The sequence below is a fragment of the Leucopleurus acutus genome, assembly GCF_964270905.1.
Source record: "Leucopleurus acutus genome assembly, chromosome: 1".
NCBI classification, from domain to species: Eukaryota; Metazoa; Chordata; class Mammalia; order Artiodactyla; family Delphinidae; genus Leucopleurus; species Leucopleurus acutus.
The window spans coordinates 28,488,329-28,514,596 of NC_139142.1; the positions used below are offsets into that span (position 1 = coordinate 28,488,329).

At 43.5% G+C, this 26,268-nt stretch overlaps 1 protein-coding gene across 1 annotated transcript; it reads right to left on the reverse strand.

Annotated features, from left to right (window-relative positions):
- Positions 1 to 5,645: 5,645 nt before the first annotated feature.
- Positions 5,646 to 16,796, reverse strand: LOC309979023 (acyl-coenzyme A thioesterase 1). Its single transcript, XM_082865606.1, has 3 exons — positions 15,919 to 16,796; positions 11,102 to 11,304; positions 5,646 to 8,653 (listed from the first exon to the last, which is right to left on the reverse strand). Exons 1-3 carry the CDS (start codon positions 16,502 to 16,504, stop codon positions 8,048 to 8,050), a joined length of 1,395 nt encoding a protein of 464 aa, XP_082721732.1. The 5' UTR covers positions 16,505 to 16,796; the 3' UTR covers positions 5,646 to 8,047.
- Positions 16,797 to 26,268: the final 9,472 nt, after the last annotated feature.

The following is a 26,268-nucleotide window of genomic DNA, read 5'->3' on the forward strand; positions in this document are numbered from 1 at the left end:
AAAGCCTCCAGTCTAAATCACACTATTGGTCTTTCTGGTGTGGCCAGTCCCTACCCTAAGGTGTGGGCAGCCCCCACCCTAAATCATCCAGTGTGACCCAAGGCCCCCGAGCAAAGATACTGCTTTCAGGCATTCCAGAAGCCTAGAGATCACCTTCTAGTAGCCAAGGGTAATGACCAGCTCTGTTGTTTGGTAGTGTTAATTCTTCAATACACAATTGGACTTTTTTTTTTTTTTTTTTTTGTGGTACGCGGGCCTCTCACTGTTGTGGCCTCTCCCGTTGTGGAGCACAGGCTCCGGACGCACAGGCTCAGCGGCCATGGCTCACGGGCCCAGCCGCTCCGCGGCATGTGGGATCTTCCCGGACCGGGACACGAACCCGTATCCCCTGCATCGGCAGGCGGACTCTCAACCACTGTGCCACCAGGGAAGCCCCCCACAATTGGACATTTTTAACGGCTTTCTCTTCATTTCTGTATAGAGCCTTTTAATCTGAAGCCAGAAGTTGTCTACATGTGCTCAGCCTCATCTTGTGTGACCACATGCCTCCTGAGTGCATAATGACTTTATACTGTGGCTGTGTCTTCTCTTTTTCTGAATTCTTAAATCTAAGTAAACTTGGTGCTGGGTGAAGCCTATTCTGTTTTGTAAATTTGTTAATCCAAAACCGAGACCATTGCTGCTAGTAGAGCAGAGTATGTGTTACAATCTTCTATGCCTTAATTTTTTCTCACACATTTCCCACCTCTTGCTTCAGCAAATTGTGGGAGATTTTAAGTCTTCCTTCCGAATCCCTAATTTGGCTATTAGTCGTGTCCATTTTGTTTTTCAGCTCATCTACTGAATTGTGTATCTCAGCAATCATATTTGTAATTTCCAATAAATTCTTTTTCTCTGATTTTTAAAACTTGCAACTTTTTCTTGTTTTCTGATAAAATATTCTCAAATATCATATCTGAGGATGTCAGTGAGAGTTTTTTCTAAGTTGTATATGGTTCCCTGGATAATCTGTGTTTATTCTTGGGTCAGTGGTTCTGTTTGCTCAATGTGGCCCTTATGGTTCATGCTGTTGGTTTTTCCTCATGGTCCATTTATATTCACAAGTGAAGGGTTAGACTCACTGATTTACGTAGCTTGCGTGTTTCTTCTGCAGTTGTAGAAGTTTTTTGCCCCAGCAGCCTTCTCCTGAATGGGAAGTGACTGTAGGTTCTATATAAATGTGTGGGGTATGTGAATGTCACTATCAGGCTTAATTTCAGGTCACTGAACGTGCTGACTCACTGGGGACAACCTCCCTGTCCTATTAAAAAAGGAGGACTTTACTCCTTTCTCCTGAAACTGGAGATATTTAGTTAGTATAGTCCCCTCCCTGGTGAGAGCTGCCTTTTCTCCTGTCCACCTCCCCCACCTCCATCCCCTGTCTGTTGTGGAGATTTTAAGCCTATATACTTACCAGTAGAAAGCTTCCCTAACCAGATTCTTCACATTTTATTGAATGTGGTCTCAAGTATTACCTGGGGCTAAGTGTCCCAGGGGCCTGTAGCTCAGTTAGGATGTGTTTGCAGAAGAGTCTGACTGGTTGTCAATGCCACAACCATCCTGCATACACTTTTAAATTAATTAACACTACCAGTTTATTTCTCTTTCCTGGAAAACAGGATAATATTTCCCAGCCTCTTCTGTAGTTCGGTAGGTTTAGATGACTAAGTTCTACCAGTGGGGTGAGGGCAAAAATGCTACCCCCTGGGCTGGTCATAAAACATGATTCCCTATATTCTTTCCTTTCCATGCTAATTTTGGAAGCCACTGCAGATGTTCCAGTTGGCAAAGCTACATCATAGAAAAAAGCCTGGATCCGTAAGTCAAGGCTTAAATAAGAGCTAGTGAAGACTGGTGCCTAACTTGCTTCAAAATGTGAGGAGAGGGACAAAATTTGGGTGCAACCAAGGTGTCCTTCAGTAGGTGAATGGATAAACAAGCTTCGGTACTTCCAGACATGGAATATTATTCAGGAATAAAAAGAAAATGAGCTATCAAGCTATGAAAAGACATGGAGGAGCCTTAAATGCATATTACTAAGTGAAAGACACCAATCTAAAAAGGCTGCATTCTGTATGATTCCAACTCTGTGACACTCTGGAAAAGGTAAAACATGGAGACAGTAAAAAGATCAGTGGTTGCCAGAGGTTGGAGGGAGGGAGGGTTGAATAGGTGAAGCACAGAGGAGTTTTAGGGCAATGAAACAATTTTGTATGGTACAATAAGGGTAGATTCATGTTACGATACATTTGTCCAAACCCATAGAATGTACACCACCAAGAGGTAAACCTAATGTAAACTAGGGACTTTGGGTAATAATAATGGGTCAATGTAGCATCATCAATTGTAATAAATGTAGCGTTCTGGTGTGGGATGTTGATGGTGAGGGAGGTTGTGCATATGTGGGGGAAGGGGATCTATGGGAAATTTCTGTCCTTCTTCTCAATTTAGTGTGAACCTAAATATGCTCAAAAAAATAAAGCCTTTAAAAATATAAGGAAATTTATTTGATAGAAAGTCAGGAATAGGTCTGGCTTCATATTTGATTGATCTGATAGCTCAATGATGACACCAAGAACGATTTCCTTCTGTCCGCTCTGACAATCACAGTGTCACCTGGTGACTGGTGGAATAACTGGGGCTTCCTGCATCTTAGTTCATGTTTAATGGGAGGGAGAAAATCCAGAATTCCAAGTATGTCACCTAAATTACATACTTTCCCCTGGATGGAATGTTGAGATTGACTTAAACCCAACAGGGATGACCATCATTGCCCTTGCCATCAGGGTGGAGTTAGTTTTCCCTGATGCCCATAGCTGCAGAGGATGGCCAATTCCTGAATGAAAATCCGGAAGTCTTATACCAGGAGGAGGGGTAATGTTTGCTGGGTAAGCACTTGACAACATCCCTGAGAGCAGTGGAGGAGACCCATTACGGTATTGGTGGCTTTCTAGAAGTTAGAACAAGAAAGGAATTTTTTAAAATTTACAGAAGGAAAATATGGGACTAATAATAATAATAATATATAAATAATAAATAACTAATAATAATAATATTGGACTAATAATAAATAATAATATATAAATATATTATTTAAATAATAAATAATAAGAAGAATTATGACTATTAGTGGGACCAGTTAAGGAATTTAGAGGTTAACTTTTAGAATATTCTTGTGTTTTAGATTTGAACTCAGAATTTGCCATTAGAAAAAAACATGTTAGGAAACATGAAGAAATTAAGCACACAGTATTTCACAGCAAGATGAAAATTCTCCCTCAGTTTATCTTCAGTTCTCAAAGTCAAGTGGGGATGAGAGACACTGGAAACAATTCAGGTGAAGGGTTCAGCAGATGCCACCCCAAAATATGTCACTTTGGCATATACTGACTAGAGCTAAAGGCACTTGAAAAACAGCAGGCGCAAGAAGGGCACTTATCCCCCGTTTTTTCCTTGAAAGCAGAAGAGGAGACTCCCTTGTGAGCGGTGCCTCCCTATACGGGAGGAAAGTTCAGTCTTATCACCAGAAATAGGAGTCAAGGCTGAGAGAATTCTGCACATGACTGTCACGATAATTTCTCTTCCTTTAGTTTCCCAGTATATTTTACTTTTCCACAGTTTGCACTCTCTTCAAACTACTGTATAAATACTTCGGTTTTTCCACTTCTTCGGGTCTTCATTTCCTTGTTGAGACCTTGATGTTCATGTAAAAAAAAAACAACTTAGTATTCTTTTCTCTTATTAATCTGTCTTATGTCAATTTTATTCTCAAGCCTACTCAGAAACTCCAAAAGAGTAGAGGTAAAACATTTTCCTCCCCTACACAGGTGAGATAAGGTAAAACCACATGCATTCCTAGTAGAAATTTTGTTGATATTCAAAGAGTAACAGGTATTGAAATAGAGCACAAACAAAGGGATACTGTTGAGGTAACAGATGATGTCAAGGGGGTCTGCTTAGCTAGATGTGGTCCAGTCAGTGGCTGGATGAAGAAGCCTGAAGAGCACTGTCCTCTCCTAAAATGAGGTTTGATTAGTTCCTACCCCTGGGGCTTCTCCAGATCCAAACTGATGTCCATGCAGAATTGGTGTCCAAGTACTGTTCAGAATGAAACCTCTTTTAGGAAAAGGAACAGTCCTCCTCCCTCCCTACAGCTTCTAGGTTTAACTAGAAAGTATGAAGAAATTTTGAGATCCTATAGAGTGTGTAAGATAGAAAGGGCCCACTCTTCCCATAAGGCATTGCAGTAGAATCCTTCACTATTGCAATAGTGCCCATGTGGGTACTTCACACCATATTCTTTTTCTAAAGTACAATGGCAACTATATCACCCTCTTTCTTACCAATCTTTAAGGTCTCCCTTTGCCTGTACAATTAAACACAGTTAAGACTGTCTATCACACAGCATTCTCCTCCTTTTGTAGTGTTTACACACTGCTATTTTATGTGTACCCTATGCTCTAACATGGACAACTATACTTGAACACACTTGAGTTTTCCACCACTGAGCCTGTTATTTTGACTTCCTAAAATGTCTTCTGTATATAAGGAAAAACCTACAGTTCTCCTCCTGTGTCTTTCTTTTCTATGTGTCTCCTTTACTACTCACACAGAACACTGCACTTTTGACACTGCTGGTTACCACATGTGTGGAGGTTTTTATCTCCACACCAGGCAAATCTCTGAGACAACCATCTGGATGTCCTACAATTTAATTCAGTCCTAACACTGTCTACCCGGAGACTGTGTCAGTTCCCTGAGGTTAAAGGCTCAGTCCCACAAAACTGCTCTCACCCCTCCTCAGCTGCCAATTGCAGGTGATAGGTCCCCAGGGTATCCACAACTTCTGTGTGATTTGGCAATAAATCCGAGGTTTCCACAAGCCCCTCCTCAGGTTCAACTAATTTGCTAGAGCAGCTCGCAGAACTCAGGGAAACCCTTACATCAACTACCTTATTAAAGGAAATCACAAAGGATATAGAGGAACAGCCAGATGAAGAGATGCGTGGGGCGAGGTCTGAGAGGGTCCCGACTACAGGAAGTTCTGTCCCTGTGGAGTTGGGGTGCATCACCCTGCCTGTGTGGTAGTGTTTGCCAACCTGGAAACTCTCCAAACCCCATACTATTGGGATTTTCTGACGGCTTCCTCACATTAGGCATGATCAATTATTAACTCAGTTTCTGGCCCTGCTCTCCTCTGGAGAATGGGGCAAGACGGCTGAAAATTCCAAGCTTCTAATCATGGATTGGTCTTTCTGGTTACCAGTCCCCATCCAGGAGCCATCCAGGAGCCCACCCAGAGTTGCCTCGATAGAACAAAAATGCTACTAGTGCTTTTGTCAGTTAGGAATTTACAAGGGTTTAGGAGCTCTGTGCTGGAAGTTGGGAGAAAGGTACAGGCAGAGACCAGTACACATATTTCTTATCATTTCCACCTTCCGTCATCAAGTCCATCTTGCAAAACCTGACACACATATATTCACACACATACACATAGTTTAAATGGCAAATAACAAGGTAATATAATGTTGCCAACATATATTAGAATTATCTACTTCTGAAACACATAATGAAATGCTGCTCTAGGTCATGAAGAAACAGGTGAACATTCTAAAGGAATGGGAAATGTAGATTAAAAGGAATACAAATATTTTCCCAATAAGTGAGGGAAATATTCAGCCTCACTAACAACAACAACAAAAAAGCACAACAATATGAGATTCTCTTTTCAACCTATAAAATTTATAAAATTATAAAAATTAGACACACGCACACCTATACACACACATTACACCAGTATTGACAACATGGCTGTCTCATACAGTGTCTTTGATGGTGTACTTGATTGTTTCTGGTATGCATAGTAAAGGATCATAATACAGTTCAGAAGTTTGACCCAGTAATTTCCTTTCAAAGAATCTCTCTTAAAGAAATAATCAGTGATACACAAAGACTTATACATGTATATGTCCCTTCACCATAGGAACGGACTTTATAAAGAAAAACTATCAACAATGTCAAGGGCTAACAATAGGGGATTGATTAAATGAAGAGTTGTAGCACCAATCAATGGAATACATATCACTGTTTTTAAAAAGTCATGTATTTGAAGAATATAATAACATGGTAAGAAAAACATCATACAATACTGAGGTAAAATGGATGTACACTTAATTGAGTAAAAACTCAATACACACAACAAGCAGCCTAGAGGAAAATGGAAATATTCTAAAATGTTAAGTGTGCTAGTTTCTAGTGAATGGATTATATGCAACTCCTTTTCTAGTGAATAATTTTCTCTATTTTCCAAGTTTTCTATGAATTTTTATTACTCTAGATTCGAGAAGAAGAGATCCTATCAGTTAAGACCCATATCAAAAGCCACTATCACTCTGAATTCTTTTCTAATCTTCACATCATAGTATGCAGTTTCACTCTCCCCTCCAGAACACGTGCCTATGGTGTCTCTATTTCCCCTTTTCTTAGCTCCTCCTACTCAAGAGAATTTAAAGAGGAAATCTTCTTTGTGTCTTTTGAAATACATGGTCTACAATTTAACTTCGTCATTAATTGGCCCCCAAATTTCTGCTGCTTCTGCCTTTTATCACTCATGATCAGCATCTAGAGAAGACTGACACTCCAGCTTGATAGATGGCGCGATTCCTTCAAGTGTCACGGAAGACGCTGTTTACAGAAAGTAGCAGAAAGAGAGATACAAAGAGAGGAAAGAGGAAGAGGAGGGCAAATCACATACACATTGTTAACAATCAAGGGAAGGAGTGTAGGCATTTTGAGTTGCCTGTCAGCTCCCGCAAAACCATACTACTATGTCAAGGGTTTAAACACGGTTCCAGATCTACTCTTTGAACATCAGTGCCCTGAAATACCCCTACCCCCCCACTGCAAGTCCAGGAACTCCCCTGAGAACTTAGGCAGGAGAAAGACGAGCCACTTCCTTTGCCTGTGACTGGGGCTGCTGCCCTGCACAGGGCATGGACGGGCTCAAGAGAGAAGAAACTTGATGTGGGGAGCTGGGGCCCCAGCTCTAGAGGTACCATGCAGGTACTGAGTCTCAGTTTCCTCATCTGTAAAATGAAGATGACACCTGCCTCACAATGGTATAGAAGGAAAAAACAGCTGGCAAAACAAAAAGAGTTCTGTACTGTTTTTGAATTTTGAGAAAAAACACCTGTCAGGAATTGCTTTACTGAAAAAGAAAGTTGAGGAACTGGAATACCATATCACAAATTAAGGTGTTTTTTATTTTAAACACATTAAGCTTTAGAAAAGTTCAGTAAGTTTAATATGGAACTATTTATATCAAGTGGTACAAAACTGAATAATTTATTTGCACGCTAATCATTATTAAAGTCACTTATGAAATTCATCTAAATGTTTTACCAGCTTTCAGAATAACTAGATCACAAAGGTCCATATGTGAAGATAAAAAAATAACTTAAAATACACTTGCATGAGGAGAATGCTTACTCATTCAAGGAGAAGATATCAAAGAACTAAAACCATACTTGCTTTGAAAATTTTTAGTAATTTTTTTCATCTAAGTAGTTCTATAACTAGTATAGTAATTTACAGCTAAGATGTTCACTTCGATTCTTAAATTAGAAACTCAGATCTGATAATAGTTTTGATATTTTATATGCTTTTCTTCCACAGTAGGTAATCATTTATTTATAAATTAATTATTAAACAAAATCAATAATAAATTATTCAAATAATAACTAAGCACCAATTGTGTACCAGGTATTACTCTTTTCCTTTCAGAGCTAAAGTCTTGTCAGTTATGTGTTGTTGGACACTAAAGGGCATGCTTTCTCCATCTGTTGTGTTTTCTGTAGAATCACTCTCCTCCCAAACAACTGAAAAAGTATGTAATTTATAAATATCTTGAAAATTTCTTGGTACATTCACTTTAACACTGAAGTAATTATTAAAAAGAAAAAAACTACACATATACACTAATTGTGGCAGCTGTCCCCAGGATAAACGATTACAGCATTCCTGGGATTGGCCCCTTTTCCCCACCCAAGTGTTTGTGGAAGAAAGTCTGGAGCTGCTGCCAAGCATCCACCTGGGCCCTGGCATGAGCCCTGGGCTCCCCTCCCCAGATGACAGGACTGCCCACCAAGGTGTGCAGGGAAGCCCGGCACATGGGGAAGTAAGGAGGCTCAATGTAGTGTCCCGCCCCTGGGTAACAGATGATCTGGGGCTTCGCCTTACTATGGGCCTGCAAGCGTTTAGAGGCCTCATTAGCATAGAATTCACTCTTCCAGTTGTGGTCATCCTGACCCACAAGGAACAGGAAGGCACACTCAGCCCTTTCCACAGGAATGAAGCTCTTCTGATCAGGTCCTTCCAAAGGGCTGTTCAGGACATCCAAAATGTCTGTTAGGCCATCTGTGGTCACCTTGACTCGACTTCGGCTGACACCCACAGGCGGCAGTGTCTCACCCTTGTAGTGTAAGGTTCCGCCTACACTGGCCACAGAGCCATTGATGATGACAGCCGCGGTGATGCCCTTCAGGAACGAGGCCATGGAGAGGCAGAGTTCACCTCCTTTGGAAATCCCAAGCAGCCCTACCCCTGGGCCCTTTACCTGAGAAAAGGCCAAAGGGAAAAGGAGAATGAGTCCGTGAACAGTGCAGTGTGGCGAATAGCGCCTGGACTTGAGAGTCAGTTAGAACTGAGCGTGGATCTGGGCTCTCCCACTTATCAGGGTTTGCAGCCTTGGGATACTGACTTAGCCTTCCTCTCTACTTTGCTTTCCACAATTTCTCTATCACCATTCCTGGTGCCTTCAACCATGTGGACAACAACTAAATACTTTGGCCTCTCAGTTCCTTGACCTCCAAACCTCCCATTATCTTTTTCTCTCCCCGGCCTCAGACACACACTCCCATTGTCAAAACCTAAGTCAAGTCATCAATAAGTACATCATCTCCAAAACATCAGCTTCAAGCATTCTACTGTCTAATCACCAACTTATTTACCTCCAGTTTAGCAATTCTAGTACTGCCCACTCCCACCTCTTTGAGACCCTGACTACCATTTTTTCCCTATCAGTACCTCTCATTTTCTCACTTCTCACCTCATCTGGCTTAGATTTCAAGCTTAGATTTCAAGCTTCATCATTATTATCGCTCCCCTGCAAACACTCCTAACTCCCTTAATACCTCTCTCCCTTTGGTCCTACTCGCCTAGAAAAGTGCTCACCTCAGTTAGCACCTGTTATTCACTTCCTCCTGGCCTGCATTTGTGCAAATGAACACTGCTGGAGAAAAAAATGCATGCTTATTGGGCTTCCCTGGTGGTGCAGTGGTTAAGAAGCCACCTGCCAATGCAGGGGGCACGGGTTCGAGCCCTGGTCCAGGAAGATCCCACATGCCGCAGAGCAGCTAAGCCCGTGCGCCACAACTACTGAACCTGTGCTCTAGAGCCCGCGAGCCACAACTACTGAGCCTGTGTGCCTAGAGCCCATGCACCTCAACAAGAGAAGCCACCGCAATGAGAAGCCTGCACACCGCAATGGAGTAGCCCCACTTGCCACAACTAGAGAAAGCCTGCACGCAGCAACAGAGACCCAACACAGCCAAAAATAAATTAATTAATTTAAAATATATATATATGCTCGTGCGGACAGATCTTACTTTCATGTCATGACCACAAATTTCAAATAAGCGTCCATATTGCCCCTCAATCCTGCTTCCCTGATGTTTGCTTTCCACTTCTCCAAAAGGCAATTCCACCTTGTCTCCTACCTCTGTAAGCCCCCTTTAACCCCTATTCCCCTTCACTAAAAATAGAAGCTATCAGGTAGGAACTTGTCCTCAATTTTCCCTTCCAAGTCTACGTAGTTCTACATGAATCAAGCTCTCCTCCTTCCTTCCTGTTTCCAAAGTATCTCTAATTCAAGGCCACCCTCTGCTTGTGCTTGGGATCCCATCTATTCTCATCCTCAGGGACTTTGCTCCTGCAATTACTTCCTCCTTCTCTCCTTCATAACTTTCCTCTCTACTGGCTCATGCCCATCAGTGTACCCCAAGCTCTAGTACCTCTTACATTTTAATAACAATCCTTTGAGCTTAAATCCACTCTGCCCCAGTTTTCTACTCCCTTTCACAGCAAAACTTGTGGGAAACTTTGTAGTTATTTTCTTTCTTCATTTTCTACTTAATCCCCTCCAGGGTAATTCGGGTTTGCCCTATTCCATAAGGCCTCTTCTTGTCAATTACCAAACTCTTCTGTTACAAATGCCTTTTTATTGACCTCTCAACAGCACTTTTTGTGGTTGTTGTTGTTGTTATGGTTTCTACAAGAGCACCCTTAACTGTTTTCAGCCACTTATTTCTCATAAAGATACTCGGAATGGGATATTACTGTCATCCCAACTTTTGAGAGGAAGAAACAGAGGCCCCAAGGTCATGAAGCTAGTTAAGTGGCAAAATCAAACCTCAAATTTAACTTTTCTCTATCAAACATACTGTGCTGGTTCCACTACACCCCATCACATTTTCTAAGAGCTCCAGCACTTCCATCCCCCTTGAGCTCTGATTGAATTATAAAATAAGCAAGGTCTATCTTCTAATCCTCTGATATCCTGAGCCCTCCAAACGCTCTGTACTACCTAGGTTCTTTGTCACCAGGTTCTTCTTTAAAACTGAATCCTCTACTCTCAGAGGGGCACATGGAGGAGAGGTTTATTAAACACAAACATTTAAACTAGAGACACTGATCTCGTTCCCCTTTTCCTCTACTTCCTGTGTCAAACCCAGGGTTCTCAATGTGTTTGGGCTTGTAATGAAATAGTATAAAATACTGGAATTTAAAATTCCATAATTCCAACTAGGACATCTTTACTAGCAGGAAATCTATTACGGCTACATCTAATTGCATGGAAACTGTCTGGGAAAAGCGACTATGAAAGGTAGTGTGTGTTGGGGGCAGGAAAGGGCTGTCATGAATTTGTCAAGTTCTGTGAAAACCAAGAGCATTTAAGAGAAGGAGAACTGATAGGCAGAACATAAAAATTAGAGGAAGTTCTAACCTGAGGGTGATTAAGCAGGTAGTTCATAGCTTCTTCAAAGTACTCCAGGTGGAGGTTCTCTATGCTCTTGGGGAGGTCTTCATAGTTATAATAAGCCAGAGCCATCACAGCAAAACCCTTCCCAGCCAGCAGACTAGCTCGATATTCCGGAAGGCCACGTCCAGTTCCAGAAATGTCCACAATCCCAGGAAAGGGTGCAGGTCCTTGGGAAGAAACAAAACACAAGACTAAACTATACTTGAAACTCTTTGCAGTGGCGTCAAAAGCCATTTTAACCTATTTGGTGATGTCAAAGTTTTCTGTTGACAATCAGAAATGCTGAACGGCTCTGGTCTTCAAAGATCCAGACTGTGGCATAGGCTAAACCCACATTCCCTGCTATACCTGGGGCCTCAAAGCCCCACAGATTTTTACAAAGAACATGTACTATTTTTGTGGTTAAAAATAATTTAAAGGGACTTCCCTGGTGGCGCAGTGGTTAAGAATCTGCCTGCCAATGCAGGGGACATGGGTTCAAGCCCTGGTCCAGGAAGATCCCACGTGCCGCAGAGCAACTAAGCCCGTGCACCACAACTACTGAGCCTGTGCTCTAGAGCCTGCAATGAACACCCAGTGCAGCCAAAACAACAAAAACAACAACAAAGACTCAATTGGCAGGACTTCCCTGGTGGCCCAGTGGGTAAGACTCTGTGTTCCCAATGCAGGGGGCCGGGATTCAATCCCTGGTCAGGGAACTAGATCCCGAATGCATGCCGCAGCTAACAGTCCACATGCTGCAACTAAGAAGTCTGCATGCCGCAACAAAGATCCCAAGTGCCGCAACTAAGATCCGACGCAGCCAATAAATAAATAATTTTTTTTAAAAAAAAGACTAAATTGGCAAAATTCATACAAACCCTCCAAATACCTTGGCCAAAAGCATTGCCGTTGGTCCTTCTAAATCTCAGATCCACCCCCTCTGGAACTCATAAACTCTCACCCTTTGAGATAGTCACAAGACATCTAATGCACCTGGCCCCTGCCTCTTTTGATTCACAGCCGATAAAAGGAGGTATATTTCATACTGTAAAGACCTAGTTGCTTCCATTAAAAAGAATCATGCTTTGGTAGAGCAATCTTGTCACAGAGCAATCCCAGGAGATGAAGACCTTAAGCATCATACCTTGTATTCTGGAGATTTCCTCTTGAAAAAGACACCTCCAGAAAGACTTTTTTTAACCCCACTGGGAAGGCCCCTTTCAAGTACTGCTAAACAACCCTTGTGCTGCCAAACTCCAGGGAACAGACTCTTCACTTACATGACACATCTGAAAAAAAGCACCAGACCCTCACTGGACCTCACATCATAGGATGACCTGAAAGTAAAGGTTTCCCAGAATTGAAGCGCACGACATCTGACCAGACAGCTTTGCTAAGACATCAGGGCCAGTACTGTTAGAAAGTTCAGGATTCACATTCGTCTTTTCATCTGGACTGTTAACTGACTCTGGATTCTTATCCAGATTCAGGGTAACTAAACTTGCAACCTCACATGCTATGCCAGTAATAACACATTTGGTTACAAACAGTTCTTTTAAGGTAAGAATACTGTTTTAAAATGTCTTTGAAGTTTTGCTATCTTCATGAAGAGTTCATTAGCTGTTGCCTCATGTTTATTTATGCCTGCACTGTACCTTCCTGAATGCACTTGGTTAACTGTTCTAGATTGACGATGCCCTTGTTGTATTTGCTAGTCTATTTTGCTCTCCTGGCTGCGGGGACTTCCAGGAGGCATCCATGGCTCTGGGTTCACCTCAGTAGGGAGAACTTTTCTCCCCGAAATCAGAGTAAGTGCCAATAAATATTTGTTCAGTTGGCTATCTTCAGGCCTAGGATCCTGGTTTAGAATCATCATACAATTTGGAATTGTCATGTTACTTTTGATTCTATACTTGTTTCCTGTCAAACCTCTGTAAAAATGATATATACCAAAAGAGATGATCTCTAGTTCTTAGGGTCTTGAGAAATATGGACTATAGATGGAAAGTTCCTGAAAGTTCTCCCTCCTACCCCTCCTTGTTACTCAAATGTGACCTCAATAGGTTTCCACTCTGTGCAGTTTCCCTCTAACAAGGGACATGACACCCAGGAAAGGTCCTTCCTGACACAGAAGGACAAAAAGCCACTCCACTGACTCTTGATCATCGATGGTTTTGGAGAAAGATCGTGATTAAAAGGGAGAAATGTGAAAACTAATAAAGGGAAACCTCACTACAATGGAGTAAGGAGGACAGAATTGGGGAGCTTTCCTGCAGTACCACTCCATGTCAATTATAGGAAGAATTGTCAATTACATCAACAGGAAAGAATCATCAACTACAGGCCCCAACAGCAAAAGATGTAAATGGCCTCCCCTCCAAGAAACTGACTACCCCAACAACTCAACAGTAAAAAATCACCATTATCCCAAACTCTCTTTTCTCTGATGGACTTTTGTTCAAAACAACCCCTCCCAGCTTCCTCCTTTTTCTCTATAAAATAGTGTTCTTCTCCTTGCTTTGTTGCACTTGCCTATGGTTTTAGCCGTAGCTTGCTTGTTCCAATTTGCAGTTCTCTGCTATTCCCAAATTAACCCATTTTTGTTAGTCAAGTAACTAACTTTTATATTTAAGGGCAACAGTGGGGGTGCAAAATGATACAATCACTTTGGAAAACAGCTTACAATTTCTTATAAAGTTAAACATACACTTAGGTTATGACCCAGCAATCTCACTCCCTGGTATTTACCCAAGAAAAATGAAAACTTGTGTTCACACAAAAACTTGGATGCAAGCGTTTCCAGTGACTTTATTCTTAATCTCCAAAGACTTGAAACCCAAATGTCCTCCAACTGGCGAAAGAATAAACAAACTGTGCCACATCCATCTAATGGGAAACTTCTAAGACACAAGAAGAAGGAACTACCAATATTATGGAGCAACAGGAATGAATCTCAAATACATTATGCTAGACTCAGACAGCTACCTATGGGCTTCCCTGGTGGCGCAGTGGTTGAGAGTCCGCCTGCCGATGCAGGGGACATGGGTTCGTGCCCCGATCCGGGAAGATCCCACATGCCGCGGAGCGGCTTGTCCTGTGAGCCATGGCCGCTGAGCCTGCGCGTCCGGAGCCTGTGCTCCGCAACGGGAGAGGCCACAACAGTGAGAGGCCCGCGTACCGCAAAAAAAAAAAAAAAGCTACCTACTGTGTATAAGTCTAGTTATGTCACATTTTCACTATTTACATTAAAAGTTTGTATTTAATGTGCAAATTTTAAGGACAATTTATAAGGCAAGTACTTTATACTCAGAACTTTAATAATTCAGTACTAACCATCAAAGCCCTGTCAGTACCTGTTCCCCTTCCCTCACTTTCCACTATTCTGAATTTTATCAATCTCTTGATTTTCTTTACAGTCTTACTACTTGTAAGTATTCCTTAAATGGCATTTTGTTTATTTTGCCTAATTTTTGAATTTTATCTGAATGTAATGATACTGAATGTGTTCTTTGGGGACTTGATGTTTCCATCAACACTGTTTTTGAGGTTCATCCATTTTGATTCTTGGTTTTTAAAAAATATTTATTTTGGGCTGTGTGGGGTCTTAGTTGCTATGGCACGCGGGCTTAGTTGCCCTGTGGCATGTGGGATCTTAGTTCCCTCACCAGGGATCGAACCCGTGTCCCCTGCATTGGAAGGTGGATTCTTAACCACTGGACCATCAGGGAAGTCCCTTGATTCTTGTGACTATATTTCAATCACTTTTGTGCTACAAATATACCTCAATTTATTCATCAGTTTTATTGCTGATGGACATTTAGGCTGTTTCCAGTTGTTTTTGCTCTTACAAACATAAATACCTGTTGGTGCACCAGGAGTAGAATGACAGTCAACTTTCTAAGTAAAAGCAATTTTTTCCAGAGTAGATGAATAATTGTGTTCCATTTTTAAAAACAATTATTTATTTTATTTATTTTTGGCTGCGTTGGGTCTTTGTTGCTGCTGGCGGGCTTTCTCTAGTTGCGGTGAGCAGGGGCTACTCTTCGCAGTGGGCTTCTCAATGTGGTGGCTTCTCTTGTTGTGGAGCGCGGGCTTCAGTAGTTGTGGCTCACGGGCTCTAGAGCGCAGGCTCAGTAGTTGTGGTGCGCTGGGTTAGTTGCTCTGCGGCATGTGGGATCTTCCCGGACCAGGGCTTGAACCCATATCCCCTGAATTGGCAGGCAGATTCTGTGTTCCTTTTAGCAGTGTATGGGAGTTCCTTTTCCTCCACATACTGGTCAAAAACTGGTAATGTTAGACTTCTAAATTTTGAGGGTGTTGAGTGTAGTGTTTAGTTTTACTTTGCATTTCCCTGATCCTAATCAGGACAAGCATCTTTTAACTTTTTCATTGGCCTGTTGCTTTTTATGTAATGGTAAAATTAATAATTCAGAAGATTTCCAGTAGATAGCAAGAGGCCTTCTTCCTTCATGGTAATTTTCTTAAATCTTAATATACTCTGGGAGTTAGAAGCAAAGTTGTGAAACTGAGAAACTTTAGAAAGAAAACTTTAAAAACTGCAAACTCCTTATACTTTTTTTTTTTTTTTAATTACAACTGTCTTTACCCTTTCCTTGCGATGTCTTCGTTCTGACCTCTGTCTTGGAGCAGCAGAGCCACCTCCCCAGCCAGCCTTACGTTCCATTCTTGTCTACTCGAAATTTTCAGGCCCCACAGACCTTCGGAATGTTGGGAGCTGCCTACTTACTACCTTTCTCTCTCACAGACAAGATAAACAGTTAGGGAAGCAGGGGGCTTACCCGGCGGCAAGAAGAGCGTGGCGCGCACCCGGCCCGAGCGCACTGGCTCGCGCCGCACCCCCGGCGCCAGGAAGTCGCGCTCGTGCACCGCCCGGCCCAGGAGCCCTCCGGCCTCCGGGTCGTGGCCATGGAGCACCTCCAGCTCCACGGCGAAGGGCGTCTGCACGTCCCGCTTCACCAGCCGCAGCAAGGGCTTCTCGGGCTCCAGAGCCCAGAGGAGCCCCATGGGCTCGAGGCCCGTGAAGCTGCCGCCCAGCGCGGGCGCGCGCTCGAGGTCCAGCTGGCCATGGGCGTCGGCGCAGTAGCGCGCGTGGGCTCGGAAGAGCGCGTCCTTCTCGTCGCGCAGGGACGCGCGCAGCGTGACCGGCTGCCCCGGGGCCAGGCCGCGCACGGCGATGCGCACCGGCTCGTCCCAGCGGCAGCGGCCCGCGGGCTCCAGCGTCACTGTCACCGCCATCCTGGCAGGGGCCCAAGAGTTTGGGTCACCGGTCCTGAGCTTTGTAGGCCCTGCCAACCGCGCCCAGGGTGTCGGGTCCCATCGACAGAGTCGGAAGGGTCGCAGGAGAGCCGGAAATGAGACCACCATTTTGCGCCTTTTTCAGATCTCAGGTCAACTTCAGAGGGCTGTGAAGGTTAGAAACTAGAGTCCCTCTAGCGACAGGCTGCCTACCTGCAGCCTAAGGCCTCATGGGGCCGAGCAGCCTGCTATAATTCTTTGGAGGGCCGCGAAGTCCTGCCGATCAGTGGCCGACCTTTAAAAGCAAGAGCGAAAGCAGACACACAGGAACTTTATGTTGGGAAGAATTTTCCTAGTTTTGCCTCTCATAAGTTCTTTGGTTCGTGCAGCGTGGGCTGGACCGGGCTGCCCCTGAAAGAACCTGGCACTTAACAAAGTGTCCAGTCTCCAAAATTAATGTAATAGGGAAGGGCGCGCCGGCCGGACCCCGGGCCTCTATGGTGTAGGAGCGTGCGGCCGCCGCTGCCTCCTGCAGCCATCCGCCCGATTGGCTCCGACGCGGGCCCCGGGCCGACCGGGGCGACCCCGGTCTCTGGCCCCGCTCCCAGCCCAGCTGCTAAGGCAGACGGCAGCTGAGGCAGCGCCGGCCCCTCGGCGGTACCGAGCCCCTGAGCCTGCCCGGGATCCTGTGGTGGAGCGGGGCAGCGAGCAGCCCTTGGCGCGCAGCATTTGCTGCACGCAGTTACTCTGGGCGACCGGTTACCGTGAGAACCCCAAAGCGGGAAGGTAGGAGAGGCGATTAGCCGTCCTTCTCCGCCAACTGTCCGACCGGCGGTGGTCCTCCAGCGGAGAGTGAGGTAGGTGGTGGATCAGACCACGGCCTTCTCCCTGGGGCCCTCCAGGCCCTCCGCAGCCTCCTGCCAGCAGGTGCGCTGGGGAGCCCCAGGACAGGCTGGGGGCTGTGTCCTGTAGGGTTCAGAGCCCTTGCCAAGAATGCCCACTGGCGGGGCCCAGGCCTTGAGGCAGTGGTGAACCTCTCCCCCATGCCCACCTCTGCGACCTAATGGCAGCGGTAGTCTGCCTGGGTCGCAGTCTGTGGGACCTGACCTCCGCCTTTTGGGCGGCCTGAGGAGCCTGAGGGCCAGTTGGGTTCTGGACGCCTTGCTCCCTCAGTGATGACGGCTGGGCAGGGTCTGGGGACCCGGCCCTGAGGGTGAAAGTTGTGCCTTGGGACCTTGCCCTTTCAGGCCGGAACAGAGAATAACATTTGTTTGGTGGAGATTTATGAGAACATCGTTACCTGACCTTGACCTGACCTGACCTCAAGAACAAAGGATCTGGGACATCCCTGGTGGTCCAGTGGGTAAGACTCCCCGCTCCCAATGCAGGGGGTCGGGGAACTAGATCCTGCAAGCATGCTGCAACTAGGACCTGGTGCCGACTAAATAAATACATAATTTTTTTTTTAAAAAAAGGATCTAACATCAAGAAGTTTGCAACAACTAACCACGCCCCCTCCACCTTTCCTATAAAAGGGCTTTGCTGAAAGCTTTAGGGGAGTTTGGGGTTTTTACGGCATGAGCCACCAATCTCTTTGCATGGCCCTGCAATAAACCTTTCTTTGTTCCAAACTCCAACGTTTTGGTATTGTTTGGCCTCACTGTGCGTCAGGCACATGGACTTACGTTAGGTAACATTAATTGCCAGAGGAGTGGACTGGAATTGAGTTTTGTCACTTTGTTGAGTAATTCACACCAGCTAATAATCATGTCTTTTCTTTTAAAATGTGCACCATAAAAAAAAAAAAAAAAAAGACCTCCCTGGCGGTCCAGTGGCTAAGACACTGCCCTTCCAATACAGGGAGCATGAGTTCGATCCCTGTTAGGGGAAGTTCTCCATGCTGTGCGGCACGGCCAAAAAAATAAAATAAAATAAAAATAAAATGTGCACCATGGTGTTTTGCTTGTATGTTATTTGTCTATTATGACTATTTTTCCACACCATTCCACAACTAAGGGGCCTGGCGTCTTACTAGCTGTGTGACCTCACTTTCATTCCTTATGGGTGTAAAAACAGCCAAATGAGGTAATAGTTGTTATTTTGTTATCTGGACTCTTATATTGCTCCATTTAGGCAAACGTTATCTCCCTCTCGCCCTGGACTGCTCACCTTTTCCCACTATTTCATAAGCTATGGGTTCCATCCAGTGGTGAATTTTTCATCAAACTTAACTGCAGGCCCCTTCCAAGGCCTTGTACTTGATTTTACATTCATGAATTCATATCCTTTCTATTAGAGAAACCTGCAAATTGTATAAGCTTCAAACCCACAAAACCTGTGTTTGCCTCTGCTCCTAATAAGGCCACCCCCATGAGCTTCCCAGACAAGACTTTTTACCTAGTTTCAAATGTTCTCCTGTCCTGCTGGTCATTAATCATGCAACTCCCTTTAGCTCTAATTACTTTTGTACTGGTTCTGTGGGATACTTCACAGTGTATTTTGTGCATGAGACTCAAACTAAAGACGGTAAATAATAATAGCTAACTCTTAATCCTTACAAGAACCTTATGAGAAAATTAAGGCCCAGAGAGGTGAATTGATTTGCTGAAGATCACACAGCTAGAAAGTGGAAATGCTGGGATTTATACCTTTGCAATCCAATTCCAGAGCCTGTGCTCTGAACCATTATGCTTTGTTTCTCACATGATGATGTCCTAGTTGAGAAGATTTGAGAAACAGACATTCATATACTGTTGGTGGATATACACACTGGTATGACCTTTTCAGAGCAACCTGGTTAAAAATATTTAAAAGATGCATACTCTTTGACTCACAATTCCACTCTAGAAACTTTGCCTAAATAAACATTCATAAATGTGTGTAAATATTTGGCTATAACAATGTTTACCGTATCGTTGTTTTAACAGAGGAAAAAGAAACTAGCAAGATAAATTTGGTTTAGTCAATTTGATTGTAATGCAGTAATACAACAGAAGAGATGTAGCCATTAAAAATAATATAGCAGAATATGATGAGGAAATTTTCATGACATTGAAAGCAGGTAGAGAACAGTTTGTAGAACTTATATATATATATATATATATATATATATAGACATTAAAAAAAAAAAGACTAGTAGAAAGCTACCCTAAACTGTTGTCTCTTAGGCTTTGGGGTATCATGAGTAGTTTTAATTTTCTTCTTTGTGCAGAATTTCTATCACCAAAAAACACATGGCTTTTATAATTAAACAGGGTTGGTTTTTTTAAACTGTGGTAATATACAAAGATAAAATTTACCATTTTAAAATGCATAGTTACCTAAGTACATTCACATTGTTGTGCAACCTTTAACCCTATCTCCTTTTTCATCACCCAAACTGAAATTCTGTACCTATTAAACAACTCCTCATTCCTCCCTCTCCACCACAGCCCCTTGGACATCATTATTCCACTTTCTGTAGCTATTATATGACTATTCTAAGTACCTTAGATCAGTGAAATCATACAGTATTTGTCCTTTTGCATCTGGCTTATTTCACTTTGCATAATATCTTCCAGGTTCACCCATATATGTAGCATGTACCGGCATTTTATTCCTTTTTAAAGCTGAATAATATTCTATTGTATGTATATACCACATTCTGTTTATCCATTCATCCATCGATGGACATTTAGGTTGCTTCCACCTTTTGGCTGTTGTGAATATGCTATGAGCATGGGCGTACAAACATCTGTATGAGCCTCTGCTTTCAATTCTTTGGGTATATACCCAGAAATGGAATTGCTGGATCACATGTTAATTTTAATTTCTTGAGGAACCTTAACCAGTGTTTTTGTTTTTGTTTTTGTTTTTTTGCGTTACGTGGGCCTCTCGCTGCTGTGGCCTCTCCCGTTGCGGAGCACAGGCTCCAGACGCGCAGGCTCAGCAGCCGTGGCCCACGGGCCCAGCAGCTCCGCGGCATGTGGGATCCTCCCGTACCGGGGCACGAATCCCTGTCCCCTGCATCGGCAGGCGGACTCCCAACCACTGCGCCACCAGGGAAGCCCTTAACCAGTGTTTTAATATTTAATTTTTTAATTCTTTCATTCATTTCATCTCAGAGAACATGTCCTTTCACTCTTTTGTGAGGGACCCAGAGTCTGAGCACAAACTGAGCCCTGGTACTAAAGTTAGTGTTCAGGTTGGTCAGCAAGAGATGGTAACCACCTGAATAGCACAGCCCCAGATCAGCGAGACAGACAGAACTTTATGGCCAGAAATCTTCTTTACTGTCAGGACAAATTAGTTCTCTTCACAAGGGGAAGCCTGGAGACCAGTATTCTGTAGGCCTGGAATTTTATTATTAAAAATATAGGACTTGAAGAGTCCCCTTGTAAAAAAATAGTGTTATTGGCTGACAACCTAGCCAGAATTTGGGAAGCAGGGGAGATGGAACTGAACTGTGTGAAGGAAGGAGATTAAGCAGGGGCAGAGATGAAAGGGGAATGGGAAAGGTCCCAAAGACACTCATTCTGCTTTACCATTTGTTCTATCAACCTGGTGGTCTGAAGCATGCCAGAGCTGGGTGTTCATGTGTTCCCTTGCTCTGTCTCTTTCTCAGTAGGACTTATGAACGAATGGGGGGGGGGGGGACATTGAGCTGCATAGACCTAGAGGTTTATTTTTCAAAGGATGACCAAGAAATCCATTTTGCCACCAATCAGTAAATACAATGCAACTTCCCAAAGTTCAATTTACAAAGAAGGAAATTTAATAAATAGCTGAAGATACCCCTGATTGAACCCATAGATTCTGTGAGTAGACTCATGGAATTCTAAAGAGGTGGTTGCCTAGTAACCAATATAAGCAGCTTTGGAACCTAAAACTAAGGAAGGTTTAAGATGGAAGAAACTTGCTTCCCTTTGAAGACTGTGTGTGGGAAGCCACTTTGAAGGTAATTTCAAAACACTGCTGCTTCATCAGTATGTGAAAGGAGCTTATTAGCATCAGATGAATGATAAGAGACAGACAGAAGTAGTTGAAAATATTTTGGATTAAGTGTCAAAGTATCAGTGTGTTGCTTCAGGTACTAAGCAGTACGGTGATCTTAGTCACGTCTGCTCTCCAGACCTTGGTTTTGAAACCTAATATAAAAGAGTTTTAACAGATTATCTTTATGGCAGCATTTCCAGAGTAATCTCATGAGACAGCAGTGTACCTGTATGAGTGCATGGCAAAGAATGGGAATTAGAAAGTAGAGGGGAGGGAATTCCCTGGCAGTCCAGTGGTTAGGACTTTCACTGCTCTGGCCCAGGTTCAGTCCCTGGTAGGGGAACTAAAATCCCCCAAGCCACTCGGCATGCCAAAAAAAAAAAGAAAGAAAAAAGAAAGTAGAGGGGGAAAAAAATGAAGGGAACTTTCTGTTAAGAAAGAGGCAGCAGGGAATGGATAAAGAAGATGTGGCACATATATACAATGGAATATTACTCAGCCATAAAAAGAAACGAAATTGAGCTATTTGTAATGAGGTGGATAGACGTAGAGTCTGTCATACAGAGTGAAGTAAGTCAGAAAGACAAAGACAAATACCGTATGCTAACACATATATATGAAATTTAAGAAAAAGAATGTCATGAAGAACCTAGGGGTAAGACAGGAATAAAGACGCAGACATACTGGAGAACGGACTTGAGGATATGGGGAGGGGGAAGGGTGAGCTGTGACAGGGCGAGAGAGAGTAATGGACATATACACACTAACAAATGTAAGGTAGATAGCTAGTGGGAAGCAGCCACATGGCACAGGGATATTGGCTCGGTGCTTTGTGACAGCCTGGAGGGGTGGGATAGGGAGGGTGGGAGGGAGGGAGACGCAAGAGGGAAGACATATGGGAACATATGTATAACTGATTCACTTTGTTATAAAGCAGAAACTAACACACCATTGTAAAGCAATTATACCCCAATAAAGATGTTAAAAAAAAAAAAAAAGAAAGAAAGAGGAGCAGGGACCTCCCTGGTGGTGCACTGGTTAAGAATCCACCTGCCAATGTAGGGCACACGGGTTCGAGCCCTGGTCTGGGAGGATCCCACATGCCGCAGAGCAACTAAGCCCACGCACCACAACTACTGAAGTAGGCTCGGAGCCTGCGCTCTAGAGCCCATGAATCACAAATACTGAGCCTGCGCACTACAACTACTGAAGCCCACATGCCACAACTACTGAAGACTGCGCACCTAGAGCTCATGCTCCGCAACAAGAGAAGCCACCGCAATGAGAAGCCTGTACACCGCAACGAAGAGTAGCCCCTGCTCGCCGCAACTAGAGAAAGCCCATGGGCAGCAACGAAGACCCAACACAGCCAAAAAATAAATTAATTAATTTTAAAAATACTTAACTTAAAAAAAAAAGGCAGCAGAGAGAGGGTATTTGAAATAAGCCAGGTTAAAAGGCTGTGTTCCCTGATCCCACTCTCCCCACTAACCAAACTTCCTTCACAAATCTGACAGATACATTTTGGAGCTATGGTTTCTCTAAATTTAATGTGTATAAAAACCTCTGAGAGCTTGTTAAAATGCAGATCTCTAGGCTTCACTTGCAGCCCACTGAATCAATATTCTAGAGTGTGGGACACAAGAATCTGCATTTTAACAAACTCCTCAGGTGATCTTGATGCAGAAGTTCCTTTAACTGTATCTAACAAGCACTGTCACAGAAGCTGACTGTCCCCTCTTGGGCCCTTCCTCAGAACTTCAGAATCTGTGGGTGTAGATCAGAGTGTATTACTTGTCTAAAACGCTCAGAAGACGGGACTTCCCTGGTGGTCCAGTGGATAAGACTCCACACTCCCAATGCAGGGGGCCCGGGTTCCATCCCTGGTCAGGGAACTAGATCCCGCATGCCGCAACTAAGAAGTCCATGTGCCGCAACTAAAACCCCGAGTGCTGCAACTAAGAAGATCCCACAGGCTGTGACGAAGACCCTGCGTGGTGCAACTAAGACCCGGTGCAGCCCAAATAAATTAAATAAATAAATTAAAAAAAAAAAAAAAACAACCTCTCAAGATACTGTGCTAAGGTTTATAGCCTTTCCTTCTGTGGCAGTTTCCACTGCTTTAGTAACAGAAGGAAAGAAACAAGATATTTCTCCTTTCAGCATGCATTATTTAGCCCACTTCAACTATTTCTGCAGAATAAAGGCAACAGACCAGGGGCTGAGGGTCGGGGACTGGGAAGTGAACAGAAGAGTGGAACTAAATTTGGAACCTCTGAGATAGCATCCATTTTGAGTCTGGATTTTTATATCAGGTGTTAACTGGACACATGTGGCATAAACCTTCGAGCCCCACTCCTGCCTGTCTAGCCAAGTTCCTAGAAATGCAAGAGATAAATAATCTGGTGGTTGCTGCTTACCAGATTACAGGGCCTGATCTGCAGTTATGCCAGGTTTGAATAACTGTAGGATGCAATTTATTCAATTTCTCATGCTGTCAGTGCACAAAAGCACCTGGAACCTGCCACTCTGCTTTTGGTTCTTAAGGGCTATTTGTTGGGAGGGAACCCTGCCTCAATGTTAGTCCAAGTAACACTTAAGTTTGGATAATATGGAGCTTCCAAACTCTGTTTGTAGGTCTTTTCTTCCCTCTCTTAATTGCCTAGGGCCCCAGTATTCCTAAACTTTTCCCTAAGTGCCCAGTGCATCTACCTGTGGGGCCCCAGAGACTTGCCTTCTAAGGACAATACTTCAGGCTCTAAATCAATAACAGTTCCTCACAGTTATGTAATACTTTGCAGCTTGCAGAGAACTTTCATACATGTTCCCTAATTTTGAGCTTCATATCAACACTAAATTAGAACAGGTATCAGACTCTATTTTCAGATTGGCAAACTAAGGCAAACCAGGGATAGTAAATCATTTAAACATGGCTGGGAAGTGCAGAACCTGGCCTGACACTTGTCTTCTGACTCTAAGTCCGTCCAGGACAGACCTCTTTTGACCAAACCTTAGAACATTTTGTCCTGTCTCAATTCCTTTACAAAAACATATCTATCATGTGTTTCATCCTTTTTCAACAAGCCATTATCTTAGATGATGATAACTATTCCTTGAGAATTTATAATAACTGATAATAATAACATGGTATTCTTTCTGTGATGACAGCATTGTAACCAAAGATTCTGTATGTCACAGGCTAAAGGGCATATATCTGGGGACATCCCAAATCATTCCATATAGGTAGTCATCTTAGGGTGAAACCAGTCCTCATTCTGTTTTTCAAGTGTTTAGGCTCAAAATGCCCCCTGACTTAGGAGCAAGATACTGACACACTGATATGTTAAGAATAAGATGTTCTATTAGGCAATACACAAGGCAGGAGAACACTAATATTGTGTTCATCTCGCAGTTCATTTTCAACCAGTGAGAGTAGACACTGTTTAAAGAAAAACAGCACCTTGTGACCACCCTCTAGCCTTGCCCTAATTTTTTTAGTCTGACTTTTAAAATACTCAGTGCCCGGTGGCCATGTTGCCTTCGTGACTGTGAAGAGATGGAACGACTAAATTTAACCTTATGTGCAAAAATTCCTGGAGGGACATCACATTAATCATGTGTGACTTAATGTGAGTTAGGTCATTAATTCTGGCCTAGTGACATCTAGGTAAAAGCTGACCCTTAACAAAAAGACACACCAAGAGGACAGATTTAATACACAGAAGACAATGGAATAAATCAAGCCCTAAAAAGAGAAGGTACTGTGCTGGGTGTTGTGAAAGAGAGAGAGAAGAGTCAGATCCAGGCTAAGGGGTACCCTGTGCACAGGGCAGGAAAGGCAGGAGTTGGCACTAAGCACAACAGAATAATGGTCTCACCTTCATGCTTGGGGCAGAGGTTGGGGGGCAGTGTCACCTGCCCCTGGGAATGGCAAGGCCAACAAAATGAGTGGTATGGAGCCAAAGCCAGTGTGGCACAGAAGTTAAGTGCTCTGGGGTGGAATCTGGCAGCTGACTTTGAAGCCTGACTCTGCTACTTATGGCCTATGTGATCTGAAGTAATTTACCTACCTCTCTGAGCCTCAGCTTCTTCCCACAGGCAATAAAGACCATAATATCACCCCAGTGTAAAGCCCTTAGCAAAGTACCCATAATTGTCAATTATTATTATTAGGCCAAGGAAGTGCTTCAGAAGGAAAAATTTTTAAAAAGCACTAACTCTAGGCAATTGTTCTCTACAGTGTTTTCCATGCTAGCTAAAACCTGGAAACAACTTGCCTGATAATTAAGAGCTAAGGTGATTTACCTATTTGATAAAATATTCTGTAGCTGTAAAACATTTTAACAATGAAGACTATGTAACAATATGGAAAAGTACTGGGTGACTCTGAAGGACAACAGACTGGAGACGTGGTCCTTACGGTGCAGTTAAGGAGCCAAATATTTAACGATGTGAGGTGTCACAGAGTTAAAAGTTAAAATAACTGGAATGGACTAGGAGTGATTTGTAAATCTGTGTATGACAGGGGAGGCCTGGATAGGTCAAGAAAGAGTTACGGAGTAGGCAGGAATTGAGCTGGGCCTGGAAGAATGGACAGAATTTGTGTCAAGTATGGAAGAAAGGCTTCACATGGCACAGAAGGAAGAGCTACTTGTGGAGGGAAGAACACTCGGAGAAGAGCTAGGAGAGTCGAGAGGAGAGGTTACATGTCAGGACAAGGTCATAAACTGGGGTCATACTCAGGGAGAACCCTGAATGCCAGGCTGAGTTGTCTGAACTTTATGCTGTAAGTTCTTTGAACAGGGAGGAAGCAACTTTTGGGGAAAAACTGGAAACCTGGGATACTGCTGAAAAGCAGTAATCCCTCATAAGGAGATGAGGGTCTGAGCTTTGGGACAAATGTGAGAACTGGAAGCAAA